This window comes from Arabidopsis thaliana (assembly GCF_000001735.4).
Source record: "Arabidopsis thaliana chromosome 1 sequence".
Taxonomy (NCBI): Eukaryota; Viridiplantae; Streptophyta; class Magnoliopsida; order Brassicales; family Brassicaceae; genus Arabidopsis; species Arabidopsis thaliana.
The window spans coordinates 30,158,659-30,175,589 of record NC_003070.9 but is presented as its reverse complement, the minus strand read 5'-3'; the positions used below and the strand labels follow the sequence as shown (position 1 = coordinate 30,175,589).

Sequence of the window (16,931 nt, the reverse complement as noted above, 5' to 3'; positions counted from 1 at the left end):
GCGGTATACTCGTTTGGTCTTCAAACAACGCAACTTCACCAATCAAATGAAGAAACCGTAACTTTAATTAAATATGAACCATACAATAATACAACTTTTCAAAATTTTGTCCAGAGACCACAAAGTAAGCTAATTTTGCTATATACTCTACGTATTAAGGACACCATCCTCAATTACAAACATTTGCAACCAACCACCGTTCATCAGAAAGAATGACCAAACACCAGAGAATATGAGGATCAAGATTCAAGACCATGCTCTGCATTCTCCGCCAACTCCATCTTCTTGTGCTCCTGCTGATGAGCATCCTGATTTCTTCCTCTCACTGTCCGTCGTTAAGCAGCCGGACTTCCCCACCGCAACAGGTAGCTTCTACCGCCTCCTTCAAACACAAAAGGAAAGCATAAATATCTAGCATCAAATACTCTAAGGTCCTTCCGCTAACTGTATACCAACCTTTTCCGTGCTTTCTTTTTTGATTTGTTGTCGCAGATTTGAGTCAGAATCTCCTCAATGTCTACAGCATCATCTACATGCGTTTTCAACAAATTGCAGTTATCCAAAAGCCTGAGTTGATGAACAACACTCGGAGCAAGAGAAGTATCATTTTGTACCCTTTTCCTCGCGTGCTCCATTAGCACAAGCCCTGCAGAATAACATACTGGATTCATAAGGTCAAAGATGGAAAGCTTCACAAAGCAACCCTGATGTCTAATCATAGAAGAATTTTCATGATTGTGCAACATTTTGAAAAGTCTAAGGAAGCAAGAAGAGAACCGAGAGATCGGAGCAACTTAAGATCAAATTTGTCAGCTAGTTCTTGGTGACCACTTATTTTGGCGCGTTGAATGGCTAGCTTCTTTAAGCTGATGAGCAAATCCTGCAAAACAAGTTCAGCGGATATCTCGGTAATTCATCGATCGATTAATGTTTGCTTGACTGACGGAAGAAGCAGAATTTACCAGTTCAGATTCAGAGAGAGAGCAAAACCAAGTGAGATCATCTGTCCTATTGTTCTTCAAGATTTGGGTTAATTCCTCCATCCTAATTCCTAAGAGAGGAGCAAGTTTCAAAGATTCAGAGATTAAAGCATTTAACTGCTTAAAACAAGTAGAACCGAAGCTTATTAATACTAAATTAATGGCTGAATGTAAAATCTAAGCTAACAACAAGACAATAAGCATCATTCAAACCATAAATACATACTTGTCTGTAATCTAAAAGCGATGGGGTCACTCACCTTAAAATGAATCAAACAGAATCCGGCGAAGAAATTAAGCGGCAGAACATAAAGGCCTACCTATCCCTTACGAGCAATCTATTGCAATGAAGGCCTTCAAAAGATTCGAGAGATGTGTCTGTGGGAAACGAGACGCGAGACCGATGCAAACGATAAACCCTAAATTTGCTCCGCCAGGAAATTAGAATCGGAAGGGGTTTTTAATTTTTTATCATTCACTAATTGTTAGTATAAATAAGTAAACGTATAGATGTAATTACCTGAGGATCCGTGGCGCAATGGTAGCGCGTCTGACTCCAGATCAGAAGGTTGCGTGTTCGATTCACGTCGGGTTCAAACCCCCGAACTATATCCTCATCTTTTTTTTCTGACTCATCTTTTTTTAAATCCTTCGCTTTGAAATTACGGCAAATCAATCTTTCCAGCCTTGTCGCACGTGATCTCTCTCCCAACCATTGTCTTTTATATATATGTTGACGTATAACTAAAGTTTCTTAATGTCCCTTGTCTTTTTTTTCACCATAATGTCCCTCTCTACTTTGCCTAACAAATTGAAACTTAAAACTAATGTATACATAATTTAATCAAAGATGTTGGGAAGAGTTTGGATTATGATAATGGTTGACATGTTAATAAGGACATTAGGAATATTGATCGAAACTTCTAATGCGGTAAAGTCGGCAGTCGTGCCCTGCACCAGAAAACAACCTACCCCTGCACGTGTTCATCCCAATGTGATCAATATCTAACATCAATCAATACCATTTTTGACTTCATTTTTAAGTTGAGTTGATTTATTCCAAAACAGCACATATTTTCCCCCGTCATTAACTTTTGGTTGTCGCATTCTATACGAAAATCATAATTATTTTTTATTGATTAGAGTTGGGATGAGTTGCATGGCGTTAAATGACTAATCTTAGAGACATCTCAAATATACATTATATTTCTTTCATTTTCCAAAACCATGGCATTATAGTTGAGTGGTGATGATATATATGTTTTTTTCTCTACATATTTTAGTTTTCCGTTGTTTGTTTGCATTAGTTGTTACGTACCCTATATATTTATATTAATTAGTGTGTATGTTTTTTCCAGATTAATCACTTTTTAAGGAATACTTACCCGTAAACCTTTTTTCAAAAAGAACTTTTTTGGCGTTTACGCATGGATGTACTGATCTTCAAAAATGTTTTTCTGAAAAAGCCAAAAAATATTTTAATACTTTGAAAATTTATGTGAATAATTTAGATAGGCAAACGCAAATTACGTTTGAATATATAGTTTAATATAATGGTTGTTAAGGCAGCCCCTTAAACAATACATTGAAGAAATGGAAATGCTAATCATGAAGTCAAATGTTTCCTGAGCTAGCTGTCTGTGTCTGCGTGGCACCTGACAATAGAACCCAGGATGCTTCCAGTGGCATTCCCGTTGTTTTCTTCAAAACCAGTGCTCGTCTTCTATTCTCAAACTCATAAAAACCCAGCCTTTCTTCACCCTTTGGATAGTACTCACCATCTGATCTTCATCTATCACCCAAGGAAGTCATGATGTACCAAGAAGCAGCACTCCTCTTAGCTCTCCTCTTCATCTCTTCGAATGTCGTCTTATCGGCCCCAGTCCGCGATGGTAGTAACTCTAGTTAAAGCTCATTTCAACTCAAATCCGAGATTATAAATTAACATTTCTTAATATTTTTTGTTTCAGGTTTATTACCAAACGGCAACTTCGAGTTGGGTCCTAAACCCTCCCAAATGAAAGGATCCGTGGTTAAGGAACGAACCGCCGTACCAAACTGGAACATAATCGGCTTTGTGGAGTTCATTAAATCCGGTCAGAAACAAGATGACATGGTCTTGGTCGTACCGCAGGGTTCCTCCGCCGTTAGACTAGGCAACGAAGCCTCAATCTCCCAGAAAATATCCGTCCTACCTGGCCGTCTGTACTCAATAACGTTCAGCGCCGCTCGAACCTGCGCTCAAGACGAGAGGCTCAATATATCCGTGACGCATGAGTCAGGTGTGATCCCTATCCAGACGATGTACGGCAGCGATGGTTGGGACTCATACTCATGGGCTTTTAAAGCTGGTGGTCCCGAAATCGAGATCCGGTTCCATAACCCTGGTGTTGAAGAGCACCCGGCTTGCGGACCTTTGATCGACGCCGTGGCTATCAAGGCTTTGTTCCCTCCCAGATTCTCTGGATGTAAGTAAACCGGAACCGACCATATTCATATCTTTTAATCTTTTAGAGTAAACCGGATTCGGTGATTAAGTGGTGACCTCTGTTTGCAGATAATCTGATAAAGAATGGGAATTTCGAAGAAGGACCTTACGTGTTTCCCACGGCAAAATGGGGAGTACTGATCCCACCGTTCATCGAGGACGATAACAGCCCATTGCCCGGTTGGATGATCGAGTCTCTCAAAGCCGTTAAGTACGTAGACAAAGCACACTTCGCTGTCCCCGAAGGACACCGAGCCATCGAGCTTGTTGGAGGCAAAGAGAGCGCCATTTCTCAGATAGTGAGGACGTCACTGAACAAATTCTACGCCCTCACGTTCAACGTGGGAGACGCCAGAGACGGTTGTGAGGGACCAATGATTGTGGAAGCGTTCGCTGGACAGGGCAAGGTCATGGTGGACTACGCTTCTAAAGGAAAAGGCGGGTTTAGACGTGGGAGGCTTGTGTTCAAGGCAGTGTCGGCCAGGACACGTGTCACTTTCTTGAGCACGTTTTACCACATGAAAAGCGATCACTCTGGCTCGCTATGTGGTCCGGTGATCGATGATGTTAGGCTGGTAGCGGTTGGGAAACTCCGAGGATGAAAGTTGGGGTCGTTGACTCATTCGGTTGAATATACTACATTAATGGATAATTGTAATTCATGTTACATAATAAAAATGTAATTTACGAACTAGTCCCACAAAATTTATTAACTAGTTAATCACCGTTTCAACATATATTATATATAACGGAGTTTCATTTTTTCTTCTGAGAAGTCTTAACTCAACTTTACGAGCCAATAAAATCTAATAAGAGATAGTATTAGATCATATGCGTTAATTAATTTTTAAGAAAATATATATCCTACAAAAATTTATTTAATCATCGACAGAAGTTTTTACTTTAATCTTGTTACATATTGATTTTGATTTTTGTTTCAAATTAGATAATGGGTCAACAAGTCGCATGATCCAGGCCCAACAGGCCGTCGCCAAAAAGTCGAAGTCTTGTTCAATCTTCAATTTATTCAATTCATTTCCGTTTGAAGGAGGTAGTCGGAGACTGAGAATCATCTGAGATCGGAAACGACAAACCTAATTTTCCCGAAGAATCGAGACCATTATGTGGAGGAGAATCGTTTCATCGCATCTTAAATCCATCTCCGCCGTCGGGTCCTGCGCGGCTCCGTCGTGCAGGCACGCCGTCGTAGAGTCCACTCACCTTTCTCTCTCGACTCGTGCATCCTCCATTCCCGCATATTCCTCCATATTCTCTCGTTTAATCGGCTCCGCTGCAGGTAATTTACAGATCCAGATTGCTATTTGATGATTTATTGTGTGCTTGTCTTTGATTTTGAATGGGTTTGGTCTCTGGATTTGACATATACGATACTACTACGTTTTGGAATTGTGTAACCTGGTTCTGTAGTTTTAAACAAAAATATGACGATGGGGTTGATTTGTGTTTGTTCCAGCGGATACTGCTGTGAAGAAGCGTGTTGAAGATGTGATGCCTATTGCAACCGGTCACGAGAAAGAGGAACTACAAGCCGAATTGGAGGTTCTTTTCTCCCTAATCCTTACTTGTTAATTGGATTTGGTTTACACGAATGATTGTGAAGTGATTGATTCTTGAGTTATTGACATGATTAGAGAGATTAGTACCTAAACAACATTAGTTTGTTGCTTTAGAGCGTGTGGTTGAAGATATAATATATAGGAGTATATTGATTACCTTTTGGCTATATCATTTCAGAGAGCAATTGATTTGTTTCTGATTGCTATTAGTTTACCTTTGACAGGGGAGGAAGCTGGACGATATAGACTTTCCTGAAGGGCCTTTTGGAACAAAGGTTTGTGTAATTGAAAAGGATAGACTATATTGTATATGATAAGCAAACCTCTCTCGACTCTTGTCTGAGTGTTATGTTTTCTGATCTATAGGAAGCTCCTGCTGTAGTCAAATCCTACTACGACATGAGAATAGTTGGTTGCCCTGGAGGTGAAGGAGGTGGGTCTTTTTTATTTTGCTTTCATTGTGTGCATCATGATTTGGTTTATTTTTAGTAGACCAAAGGAGATATGATGGTTTTTCATTCTCTACAGAGGATGAGCATGATGTTGTCTGGTTTTGGCTGGAGAAAGGCAAGTCTTTTGAATGCCCTGTGTGTACACAGTACTTCAAGGTTAGCCATAAAAGCATACTAGATTTGATTTTCCATGGATATTGTACGTTAGGCATTGATCAACTGATTAACGCAAAACGATTTGGTAATACGTAGCTTGAAGTGGTCGGCCCTGGAGGACCTCCTGACGGACATGGTGATGACCATCACTGATCCAAGGAAAACAATCTATTGTAATAAGAAATAGTGTGGCTTCTGCTAAATGTGAAGCAGCCTCGTCTTGTTTTTTTTTTTTGGTTTTAATTCTACCCTCAGTTCTCTACCAATTGCTTCAGTGATTGCCTTAAACCGCCGAAAATAGATGGTCCATCTTCAGGCTCTCGTCGCCATTTTTTGCCAAATAATTGAGATGCTACCTTTGTTCTTTCTCCTTGTGCTCATGTGTTTATACGTGATTTTCAAAAATTGTTTTAACGAAAAAGAAAATTCTTTAAAGGTGACAATTAAAAAGGGAATTAATTTTATGTATGTTGGCTTGCTTCACTGAAATTAGGAATGGATTAGCATATTAATAAAACTGAAAATTCCATGTACAGTATCAAACAAAAAAAACGGTCTAGCTATTTCAAATTTTCATTAAGGGCTTGAATGTTATACTGTTTTTTCATGTCAAAAGTTTGTGCTGAATTACAAAATGTAAAAAAAACAATGTGATTTTTAAAAATTTATCCTGAACGTTTTAAAATATAAATAAATTTTGAAAAAAAAAAAATCATCTATCACAAAGTAGTTTCGTTATTTTATAATTCAGTTGGTAATCTTAACATACCAGTCAAGCCCTAAGATGTTAAAAAATAAATGAAAATTTTACATATCCAAAAGTAATATACATATTAATTTTGTCTTCTATTACAATACATAAATTTTAAACATATATGTTTAACTACTCTTGGCGAAAGTAATATGAAAATCTGAGGACAAACTAAAATTATTTTATTTCTTCAAAATTTCTTAATCTTTTTTCTAAAAAACCTATAAAACTCTTATGAAAAATCTACAAAATTCTTAAAATTTTCTAAGATCAACTTAGATTCATAATATATATATATATATATATATATATATGTATTTTAATAATTTGACCTAAGATATAGGAATGATGTATATCAACTAGTTGGTGTATTTTCTATAATAGTTTTTCTATAAAACAATAAGTCAAGGTATCATTAAATAAAGCTTTGGAGGATACGATTCGATAAGTTGCTATATATACAACAAACATACTGAATTTTAAAGATAACAAATCCTAATGCTGAATTTTAAACATTATATATCCAAACTGACAAAAGGAAAAATATTATGATTATGGTTATCAATGAACTAGGATTTTTCATGGAATCCTATCACGATACATGTCAAACACTGGTCGAAACTGCAGTCTGGGTACAAAAACTGGGGGGTAGTTGACGGGACCAAATCCGTTACTTACATTACTCGGACCATCCAAATTTTGCATGGTTCCACTAAAGCCCACCTGAAACATCGGAAGATGATGATTGTTGGGAAGTTGATGATGCACAACCCCAGACATATGCGGAATCCCAGCTGCAGACATGAGATTAACATATTCAGCATGTCTTACCAACATTTCCCACCTACTTTGCCTTTGTGGATCGACCTTTGCTGGGACAAGACCCTGATGCTCAGTTTTCAAGTGCTTATTAAGGTGAGCATATGTCCCTGAAAATTCACAGCCATCCACAGGGCAAGACCTCGGTTTAGCATTCATGAATCTTCTTGCAGTCTTCGAAGCCTTTTTCGTCTCCAAGACTTCTCCTCTACAAAGAGGGCAATGTAAGGTCTTGGTGTTTGAGCGCTTTTTTCTGTTGTTTCTGCAAAACTGTTTGAAACAGTTGGAGTGACGAAAACTCGTGCCGCACATGTAAGGACGACATCCATTGAGTGAGGACGAGCATGTCAAAAGCACAGCTTCGTGTGGCGGTTCCATGCAGATCATACACCGCACATCTTCCCAATTTGACTCATCAATAGGTGACTCAATTGCTTTGAGTTTGTTGGTCCTAGTAGATCGAAGCGGGTATGGCGATACTCTGATCTTGTTGCTTGACTCACACACTATACGTCTTTCCTTACACATCTTTCCTGCTAAATGATTTGAAAATTGACTAATGACATCAATATATAAGTTAGAAACAAATTTCATAAAACCATGATCATGAAACCATAATTAAACTATCCCTTTATCATTTCATTGACGAGATTAGTGGAATCAAATATTTTATTCAGACTCAAAGATCATACCACAAACGATTACTATTCGTTGAATCGTGTATATATAGAGTAACCGATAACCATATATTTCTAATCAAACCTACAAAGCGCTATAAACGATTAACATGTTGACCCAATCATCATCATCGAGAAGGCCCGATGCATATAATTGAAAGAAATGGACAAAACTAGATCACGAGGTATCTCTAGTGTGCATCTGATCACTAAATCATGGTTTAAAATATTTTTCCTTCAATACATGAGAACGAAAGTTATTGCCAAAATCGCAAGATTTTTAGGTCTTTATGTATAGCAAAGTTTTTGGCTACTCTTTAGAAGAAACGCTCTAAAATTTTAACAGATCAATGAGATTAATATGAAGTTGATATGAGAAACTGAGAAAAAAAATCCAACCAACGACCGAACATAATATTGGAGAAAATATATACCTTAGCTTGGCTCGATTTTGTGCACCTAACTTGGCTAGCTAGATCAATACTTAAATTTTAAATAAGTATGCAAACGATGGAATTTGGTCTCAAGATTGAAGATTTGATGTTGAGTGCATATTTGTGTGAATTCTATGGCTTTTTATAAGCTACTCGTGGTATCTCATTCGACCAAAATGGCAAAATACCCCTTTCTTTTGTATTCACTTTTTCGATTTTCCTTAACTAAGGAAACATAATTTGGCATTCTTGAAAGATTGAGTTCTTTTTCTTTAGTAAAGAGATTGAAATTTAAAAAGGAAAAACAATTCAATGAAATACAAAAGTAAATAAATCACAACCTTTTGTGTCTAAAGCTTAAAAGTTAAAAATAAATAATCTAAAACCTATAAGAAACCATTTTATACAAACTAGATAGATATTTTAAGAAATAAAGAAATAAGACAAATAGCCTTTTTAATTAATTTTAATGAATTAAAGAAGTAAATCTAAAACTAATATTTCATCTTGTTTTACTAGTCACATTACTTTAATTAATTCGGATAATACGGCGCCGACACCAATCAATTTTATTAGATAATAAATTACTAAATACACATATTTTGATTTAATTTAGATAACTAATTATTATACACATGTAGATTTTACTTAATTTAAAGTTAGATGTATACCGCCGCCACTTGTCAAACTATAAATAATAAATTACTAAAGACAAATGATTATGTTTTTTACTTAAATATACTATTAAAACTAAAAATACATTTAGTTTATTGTAAGATAGGATAGCACCGCCACTAGTCAATAATAACAAAATTTCTAAAGACACATAGATTTCATTTAAATTTAGTTGATGTGGTGTTATTAGATAATAAATCACACAAATACATATATCTTACTTAGTTTAAATGTAGATAGTGACACTTATCAAAATTAAGATAGCATATAACTAAAAGATTTAAAACACATAGATTTTACTTAATATAAATTAAATAAACCGGCGCCGCTACTAGTCAAAATAAAGATAATTAATTACTAAAAACACAAAATTATTTTAGATAGTTACATATAAATAGATTTTGTTGGCCTTACTTAAAATATATGACACTAGTCCCAGTTTGATACATACATTTTATCTCACTTAATTTTATATAGTACAACAGTCAACAGTGGTAAATGAAAAATATGATAATGTATTATAACTAAAAGAAACATACAGTAGGTAAAAAAATATGAAAAATATAAGTAGAAAAGAATAAAAAAACAAACAACTGAAAAGCCCATTACGAGGCCTTTGATTTGTTATTGGTTTTTATGAGAAAAAAAAAAAAAAGTAAAGAAAATAACAAAGTACAAAGCAAGAATGATTAAAGGTCAAAGGACTTAGAATATGTACGGTCCGGATTTGAGGAGTGAATGGAGAACACCGTACACCGTACGTATCATATAAGCGCCATCAGAACTCTGCTAAATTATAAGTTGCAACACATTATTATTAATGTACGATTGTTTCTTCTTCGTTCTCCAGTTTCGTCGGATAAATCTAAAAAGAGGCAAAATCAAATCGAATTCTCGAAGAAGCAAATAACGTCTGCATAAAGGTTTAAAGTTTATCTCTTCCGAAGAAGTTATGTCTCTTACATGCGTTAATATGTCCGAGGATGTCTGGTTGACTTGCCTCACTCACGCATTATCCACCGAGACCGAAGAGATCATGGGTCTCCTTCTCGGCGACATCGAGGTAATTCGGAATTTCTCCGTCTAGTTATTACTCTGCAGCGAATAATTCATCTTTCTTAGATTCGATATTGCCTCAGATTTTTAGTTACCTGAATTGATCTCAATTCAGTCCAAAGAAAGAGTTTGGCTTTTGCCTCTCTGTAATCTCTGTTTTTGATGGTATACAAGGCTTGAACAATTCCTAGACAATCCTGAGTTTCAAATCTTGTTGTGTTTATGTTAACTCTTCGTTGTGGTTTTGGAAACTGACTTAGTACTCAAAGGACGGGGGAAGTGCCACAGCTATGATCTGGGGAGCATCGCCTCAGTCACGGTCTGATCGGCAGAAGGATAGAGTTGAAACCAATCCTGAACAACTGGCTGCTGCTTCTGCTCAGGCTGATATATCCTTTTTATAAACTTGCTTTTTTCAGATTGATGGTCTATGTGTATTTTAGTTATGGTTTGGTTAAAACAAGAGTGTTTTGTAGTCTTCCTTCACTAATTTCGACACAGAATGACGATATCAACGGGCAGAACTACACGGGTCATTGGATGGTACCACTCCCATCCTCATATTACCGTTCTTCCTTCCCATGTCGGTATGTATCATCATCATTGTAACTTCTCGATGTTTTTATCTTGTTCCTCATATTTATGTCCTGTTTCTGCCTGCAGATGTTCGAACACAAGCTATGTATCAGCTTTTAGATTCTGGTTTTATTGGCCTCATCTTTTCCTGTTTTAGTGAAGATGCTAACAAGGTTAGTTAGTATTTGCTATGAGTGGATTAGCTACTTGAAACTTTTCAAAAATACTTCTCTTCAGCTTATACATATTGCTGAATTTGCTTAGTTGATGTTTCCAGGTTGGCAGAATCCAAGTTATCGCTTTCCAGTCTTCTGATGGAAAGCCGAATAGTATTCCTAAATCAATGAGCCTGGTTCTTGCAAATAAAGATTCTGTTATCGATTTAGAATCTTCATTTAGTTCTTCGGACTCGATATACCAGAGATCGTCTTCTGCTCGGGGAGACAATCCTGAGCTCGACACAAGTGATACAGCTACAACTTCCGGATCTAAGGTCTCTTTTTCCAAAAGCTATAGCATTTTACTCGAGCTTAGTTCAAAGTTGTCAAATTACAATTCGTGCATAATACAACTCATTTTTCGAATTCTTAAGACAATGATGGCATTTCTGACTGAACCGTTGGCTGATATGTATATACACATTGATGTCTGAGCCTTGTATGTGTGTGTGCCTGAGTAGGGTGGAGGACGCGTTTCAGATTTTGAGGCTTTCTTTGTGAACAATACTGAGGCCAACAACACCAGAAGAGATGGAACAAGTGGAAACTACAGCAGCACAGCAATAGAAATTGACTCGATGGACATGTCTGAAAGTATGCAAGAGGCAATGCACCGCTCAAATTTAGAAACCAGGTATTTCTCAACATGAACTTTTGGGCTTACGAACATTGCACCGTTTATTTCCTTTATTACTTAAGCTAAGGATTTTACGTGCAGTGGTGTGGGGTATGTTAGAAAAGAAGTCCCACTTCATGTTTTGCCGACTTCATCCCTTCTTCAACTCAATTCACCTTTAGCATCTTTTAAAAGCCTGCAACGAGTACTCTACGAGGAGGAACGAGCAGCGTACCACCAATCCGTGCAGCAAAGCAAGAGGTTTTCGATTTAATCTTTTTGTTACATGTTCTTCATACCTTAATCATAGAGATTTAAGTGCAAAAGCTCCTTTTGTTTCTCTAGAGACGGGAGAGTTCATCCTCTTGCTTTCATTCACAACACATCAACATATCAGGCTTCCATGTGCAAGTTAATAGAATACTGGTTAGTAGTGCGTGTTAACATTTGATACGTTGTTTTGTCATTGGTTATATGAACTTCAAGCTTTTTGCAGCTTGAGTCCTGCCATTAACGCACTTCAAGATAGGCTGAAGGAGAACAAGATCCGGGTATGTGTCTCCTCATAAATAAAGCTCTTTCATGGATGATGATTTTTTTGGCTGGGTCGAAATCCTGTTGTGTGTGTTGTGCAGTTAGCAATGCTGATGGATGAAGCTGAAGTTTTGGAAGCACAGAAACTGAAAGGAGCAGAGACAAGCGGGGGAGCATCTCGTCTGGTTCACGGTTCTGGCAGCCGAAGCAGAAGACGATCGTAGAAAGATCTGTGACTAAAGGCACATGCCTTCCTCTTTGTGTATGTTTCTATTTGGATATTTGTTTTCTTACAACTGTATCATAGGCAGACATCTGTTCTTAGTTTACTCATCTGTAGCATTATTGGGGTTTTTTCATTTTCATGGAAGATTAACCTTTTCCAAGAGATCTGTAATATATCAAATTCATAATGGATATGAGGTGGAAAAGAAAAAGTGAACCTTGATTGCATATTCATGATGAAAATTGATGGGAAAGTTACAGAAGCTTTTTCTCAGAAAATAACAGTTTCTCTGTTGTTTAAAGGAAAAGTGAGTTCTTCTAGGTGTTGGAATCTATGAAGTTAGTGAAGCAGAAGCCTAGTCTCCTTTAGAGGATTTGGAAAGGGTGATAGATGTACAACACCTGATGATCTTCCTGACGTCGCTTCGCATGGAGAGAAATGCAGAAAGTGAAGCTAGAAACAGTGTTGGGTAGACACGAACAGAGTTTCTGTGGGGGCTTATCCAATCGTGAGCAGAGTCCAGAAGAAGAATGTCTCTGATAAGACCCCAAGATATCAAAAGCGTTCCAATGAAGGTTATTCTTGTGGGTTTGAACAGGTTGAGTAAAGCTCCAAGAAGACACAAACAACTCCCAGCAAACACCTGAAGCAGATTTTGGATTGACATTGTTGGACTAAAGGTGTTGTTATAACCAGATGGATGGAGAGAATGGAAGAAGCAAAACCTCTAGATGATGAATATCGGTTGCAAAGGAGGAGGTGCGATACATGCCGTCGAAACTGTAAAACTGAAACAAGTGGTGGTAGCTGGGGATTTTGGAGCCAGCAAAAAGAGACTTGGTAATGGCACCAGGATAAAGGAGGGTCTTGACAAGAGAAGAAGGAATCAAATCAGTAGCAATCAACTCAGAGGATATGACCTCTAATGGAGTTTCACAACTCTTGTTCCTGCACGCCACTCTGCAACATATAAACAAACAAAGCGCACTCAATTCAAATATAGATTGTTCTCTAACAAGGAATGGTCTAAGACATACATTTCTTCAATCCCTAATAGAATGCTATCTGTCTTTTTACGATCATCTAAATCCAATAACGCCCCTGCATTGTTGAACAGAGTAACCCTAATTTGGTGAATTTTGCCATCAATTTCAACTAGTTAGTGCATTGGTTTCTGCGTTCATCAGATGACAAAATTGCGATGAATGGTTTGGAAATGATGATACCTGAACAGAGGAATCTGGAAGACGATGAGGAGCGAAAACAGAGAAGAAGCGATGACGGAGATAATCGAAGCCCATTTCTTCTTCGAAAGATCCATTTTGGTTTCGATTTCGATGACACAAATTTCAAAGGTTTCGTAGCAGAGGGAAAAAAATTTCAGAAATATGTGGAACATCCCCATTCCCATTAATACCCCCACGTTTTATCCCTCTTTTTTTTTCTGGTCAACACAAAAGGTTTTAAGTGTTTTTTCCCCTTTTCTCATAAAAAATAAAGAGGAATTTTTTTGTTGTGAATCCAATAATAAAATATTGACGAAGCAGTGGTGGTAACAACTAAGAAGGCAAGAGACTAAGAACACATTTTCTGTATGCAAGTCAAAAAACTAATCCTCAAAAGATGCAAGAATTCCTCCTTTCAGAAACAAGATGAGTAGCAACTCAAATTAATCATAACTATAGAGACATTGTAAATAACATTCACCTATGTTTATGGTTTTGAAAACGCCTAAGGAAAGAGACAATATCAAACTATATGGAAACATCAAAAATCCGTTTATCGTTTACATTAATCAGAGATGTGACAATGATCATCGTTCGAGTAAATGCCTCATCACTATTCAGATCTTACAAGCTAATCTTGAGGTATGTTTTGTAGATGACATATTCTCATTTTTCTGCAGCATTTGTGGCAGATTCTTATCTTTTTAGCTGCAGGTTCACTTCTATAGTGAAAAGCCAGCAAGTAACAAAAAGACTGAGTATTGAAGCCTTGAAAGATTGTCCATTGGAAAAAAGGTAATTTTGAGCTTGTCAAAACTGCATTATTGCTAGTGAATGTTATGCACTACAGAAGTAACTTTGTAAGATAAATAATTGTTACATGAGTTTGAGTATGAGGTTTCTGGTTTCATGTTCCTGTCTTACAATTATACAAGGCTAAGTAAGCTTACATTCTTTGATCACAGACCCGACCGTGATTCATCTGAGCCCACCACAGCTTCTGATTAGATCAATCATCCTGTCAGCTCCTCCATTTGGCCCTGTTATCCCATTCACATCTCAACAATTAGAAACTCTTTATCCAAATGATGGGACACGAGACCCCTTTTAAGCTAGGCAGTAGAATCAGACTGCATTTGCTTAGCAACTCCTTTGGCATACTATGACAAACATCACATGGAAAACCAAAGAATCCAATACACTCACAGTTTATGAAATGTTTCGACCTTATGTAATCTTGACGGTACCAAGAAATGTGACAAAAGTCAATTCTTCAGATTACACTTCACGCATATTCTAAACCTAAAACTTCTATTTGCATCACTATTCAGATCTTTCAGGAATTCTATAGTTTCGTTTTTTCAGTTATAATCTATCTTAAGCAGTCTTCTTTTTTCCTATTAAACCTGCTAGGGAAGGCTGTAATCAAGGTTCTATCTACATCTCTGCGAATTTGAGCAAGGCTCATTCTTTGAATTTCTCAGTTCGTGGAAGTTTATGGGCTTTAGATCATTCTAGTTTTAGGGAAGGAATAACGAAAAAGACTGACCCGAGCAATGTATGGTTCCGCATCAGTACGTTTGAGGAAATGCATAGAATGACGGGCAAAATTTGTTGTTTTGTCACTCAGCACGATTCCTTCATCAATATCATCCAAAATTCTGACCTTGATATAAGGATCTTTAGGAGGGACCATATCCTTCAAGAAATGGATCAAGAGGAGATTACTAGTTACAAGTCCACCAAACAAGAAAAATCCAATTAATTAATAAAAGCCAGGGTGGTGGAAAGAGGACTTACGACATTCAACTCGATTCCTACTTTTCCCATGTATGATTTTAGAGCAACCGAATGGTTTTTGAAGTATTCCTTCTCTAGTGTAGTGAGCTTCTCTTGGATTTCAGAGGGAAGGTCGAGAAGTTCAAGCCCTACTCTCCATGCCAAATCACGCACAATTTCTGCTCGGTTGTACCTGCATAGCGACACCAATTGCAGCTATTTTTAAGAAATTGAGTGTCCAGATATAGTGTTACTGATAGGAAACGTGGTTCTCACACATAAGCCATGAGGCAGCGCTTGTTCCGGATCAAAGCAAGGTGGTGAATTAGTGCTCCATAGTGGTCAGCGTTTCTGTTGTTCTGAACATCCAAACCTTCTTGTTGCATTTTCCTGTAAATGGAAACATCAACCTCAATGAATCAGAAGTAAGTCTTTTGTGATGGATTGAAAAAATGCAACAGTGTAAAAAAGGGGATCAATACCTTATCAAGGACTGGATAAGATGGTGATTCTGGTCACACTCTTCGATTGTTTCATCAAAGAGTTTGCTCTGTTAGAAATACAAGAGGTTAAAGAACTAATCTACCTCATAGCTAACCAAGATAATACTTTCTAATTACAGAATTGGATATTATCAACCCAGGACTGGAAATTTGCTAACATTCCGTCACCTATAATCAAAACCTACTGGCCAAACTTGCAAGATTGATATACGTTAGATTACAGATACTCAAAAATTTCAATAGCCTGTATAAATTGAGAGATTTAGTGTCATAAAGGTGGGAGCTTGAAGTCTTACGTTGAAAGGTTTGAGCTGACCCTTCTCTCCGGTGGCAAAATCTTTGATAAGCTGATACCCTTTTCTCCCGTACATGTCGAATCGGCGGGTCTCCTCGCTTCACTTTGACATCTATCTATTCGAGCAATTCATCAAACATCTGGCGTGCCCAGAAAATTGAAAAAAGTAGGCAAATGCAAATAATTGACTCAAATCCCAGGCTTATGTTTAAACCGAACCTATTCGGTTTGTGGATGAAGCAAATCGTTGCTGATGTCGCCGAATTAACGGATGATAACAAAACCGTAGATCTAAACAAAACGTACCATACTGTTGCGGAGATTTATATGCAATCAAAACAATGTCAATTCTCGCGGCGGCGAAGGATTTCCAGAGATGAAGATGGTGGAATAAATCTATGGATGGCGGCAACACTCAAACTTTTTTAGGGGTTCTGTGAAAATTTTGGCGGGATTTTACAAGGTTTCTCTATTGTTTTTTTTATGTCTTTTCTCAGAACCAAAATATTCCTCTTTCTTTTTTTGGGATTTTACTTTGACTTTGTAACACAGTCAAACCAATGTCATATATACTAAAAAAATTACAAAAATCGATTCTAGACTTGTAACCTTTTGTACTAAACGGATTTTGAATTTGAGTGTCATGACTCATAATATAGTGTGATATATACTACCATAAATCACTTATATTTTTTTAAGTCACTGGTAAATGTCTAACATGTTTTTATACATCTTTCAACATTTGGAAGTTATATGCGTGTACATGTATCCGAATACTACTCCCTAATGTAAGTAAATCTTTTGGGTCTGAGGATAAGGATGATCCATTTGACTGGTACTGATGCGATTGACATTGTGTCACTTTCTTTTATTCTTATTATTTTGTTTTGTTT

General features: G+C 37.1%; 7 protein-coding genes and 1 non-coding gene across 22 annotated transcripts; 4 read left to right on the top strand and 4 right to left on the bottom strand.

The window, feature by feature from the left end:
• Positions 1 to 36: 36 nt before the first annotated feature.
• AT1G80245 (Spc97 / Spc98 family of spindle pole body (SBP) component) lies at positions 37 to 1,489 on the bottom strand. Of its 7 annotated transcripts, none has more exons than NM_106674.3 (5): positions 1,301 to 1,433; positions 963 to 1,051; positions 778 to 880; positions 457 to 646; positions 37 to 382 (listed from the first exon to the last, which is right to left on the bottom strand). In NM_106674.3, the coding sequence occupies exons 2-5, from the start codon at positions 1,041 to 1,043 to the stop codon at positions 373 to 375; spliced, it is 384 nt and encodes a 127-aa protein (NP_565234.1). In that variant the 5' UTR covers positions 1,044 to 1,051; positions 1,301 to 1,433; the 3' UTR covers positions 37 to 372. The 7 variants fall into 7 exon arrangements, with proteins under 7 accessions (NP_565234.1, NP_001077852.1, NP_974189.1 ...); NM_001084383.2 differs by having other exon boundaries at positions 48 to 382; positions 1,241 to 1,489; NM_202460.1 differs by having other exon boundaries at positions 48 to 382; positions 963 to 1,044; positions 1,241 to 1,412.
• A 15-nt stretch (positions 1,490 to 1,504) lies between these two features.
• AT1G80250 lies at positions 1,505 to 1,583 on the top strand. The gene has a single exon. It is a non-coding gene; the product is annotated as a tRNA-Trp (tRNA).
• Positions 1,584 to 2,480: 897 nt separating this feature from the next.
• DGR1 (choice-of-anchor C domain protein, putative (Protein of unknown function, DUF642)) lies at positions 2,481 to 4,233 on the top strand. Its single transcript, NM_106673.5, has 3 exons — positions 2,481 to 2,872; positions 2,951 to 3,448; positions 3,538 to 4,233. Exons 1-3 carry the CDS (start codon positions 2,791 to 2,793, stop codon positions 4,068 to 4,070), a joined length of 1,113 nt encoding a protein of 370 aa, NP_178141.1. The 5' UTR covers positions 2,481 to 2,790; the 3' UTR covers positions 4,071 to 4,233.
• A 22-nt stretch (positions 4,234 to 4,255) lies between these two features.
• On the top strand, positions 4,256 to 6,134 carry AT1G80230 (Rubredoxin-like superfamily protein). Its single transcript, NM_106672.5, has 6 exons — positions 4,256 to 4,765; positions 4,943 to 5,028; positions 5,270 to 5,320; positions 5,412 to 5,478; positions 5,574 to 5,653; positions 5,750 to 6,134. Exons 1-6 carry the CDS (start codon positions 4,591 to 4,593, stop codon positions 5,804 to 5,806), a joined length of 516 nt encoding a protein of 171 aa, NP_178140.1. The 5' UTR covers positions 4,256 to 4,590; the 3' UTR covers positions 5,807 to 6,134.
• An 849-nt stretch (positions 6,135 to 6,983) lies between these two features.
• On the bottom strand, positions 6,984 to 7,751 carry AT1G80220 (hypothetical protein (DUF1644); the record flags this gene model as incomplete). The annotated part of the gene is made up of 1 exon (NM_106671.1): positions 6,984 to 7,751. The coding sequence occupies one exon, from the start codon at positions 7,749 to 7,751 to the stop codon at positions 6,984 to 6,986; it is 768 nt and encodes a 255-aa protein (NP_178139.1).
• Positions 7,752 to 9,834: 2,083 nt separating this feature from the next.
• Positions 9,835 to 12,461, top strand: BRCC36A (Mov34/MPN/PAD-1 family protein). 2 transcript variants are annotated; one of them, NM_106670.4, is made up of 10 exons: positions 9,835 to 10,072; positions 10,326 to 10,454; positions 10,565 to 10,652; positions 10,729 to 10,814; positions 10,919 to 11,134; positions 11,321 to 11,493; positions 11,578 to 11,736; positions 11,821 to 11,901; positions 11,972 to 12,026; positions 12,111 to 12,461. In NM_106670.4, the coding sequence occupies exons 1-10, from the start codon at positions 9,962 to 9,964 to the stop codon at positions 12,231 to 12,233; spliced, it is 1,221 nt and encodes a 406-aa protein (NP_178138.2). In that variant the 5' UTR covers positions 9,835 to 9,961; the 3' UTR covers positions 12,234 to 12,461. The 2 variants fall into 2 exon arrangements, with proteins under 2 accessions (NP_178138.2, NP_001117626.1); NM_001124154.2 differs by having other exon boundaries at positions 11,972 to 12,461.
• Positions 12,462 to 12,590: 129 nt separating this feature from the next.
• AT1G80200 (uncharacterized protein) lies at positions 12,591 to 13,738 on the bottom strand (the record flags this gene model as incomplete). 3 transcript variants are annotated; one of them, NM_001334968.1, is made up of 3 exons in its annotated part: positions 12,591 to 12,878; positions 12,961 to 13,195; positions 13,462 to 13,738. In NM_001334968.1, 3 exons carry the CDS (start codon positions 13,644 to 13,646, stop codon positions 12,591 to 12,593), a joined length of 708 nt encoding a protein of 235 aa, NP_001323217.1. The 3 variants fall into 3 exon arrangements, with proteins under 3 accessions (NP_001323217.1, NP_001323216.1, NP_001319426.1); NM_001334969.1 differs by having other exon boundaries at positions 13,462 to 13,643; NM_001334967.1 differs by having other exon boundaries at positions 13,462 to 13,556.
• A 22-nt stretch (positions 13,739 to 13,760) lies between these two features.
• Positions 13,761 to 16,667, bottom strand: PSF1 (partner of SLD five 1). Of its 6 annotated transcripts, none has more exons than NM_106668.6 (7): positions 16,258 to 16,563; positions 16,040 to 16,150; positions 15,723 to 15,790; positions 15,517 to 15,630; positions 15,262 to 15,433; positions 15,011 to 15,160; positions 13,761 to 14,501 (listed from the first exon to the last, which is right to left on the bottom strand). In NM_106668.6, the coding sequence occupies exons 2-7, from the start codon at positions 16,112 to 16,114 to the stop codon at positions 14,475 to 14,477; spliced, it is 606 nt and encodes a 201-aa protein (NP_178136.1). In that variant the 5' UTR covers positions 16,115 to 16,150; positions 16,258 to 16,563; the 3' UTR covers positions 13,761 to 14,474. The 6 variants fall into 6 exon arrangements, with proteins under 6 accessions (NP_178136.1, NP_001323120.1, NP_001323117.1 ...); NM_001334963.1 differs by having other exon boundaries at positions 13,936 to 14,501; positions 16,345 to 16,667; NM_001334966.1 differs by having other exon boundaries at positions 13,936 to 14,501; positions 16,040 to 16,154; positions 16,258 to 16,544.
• Between the last annotated feature and the right edge of the window lie 264 nt (positions 16,668 to 16,931).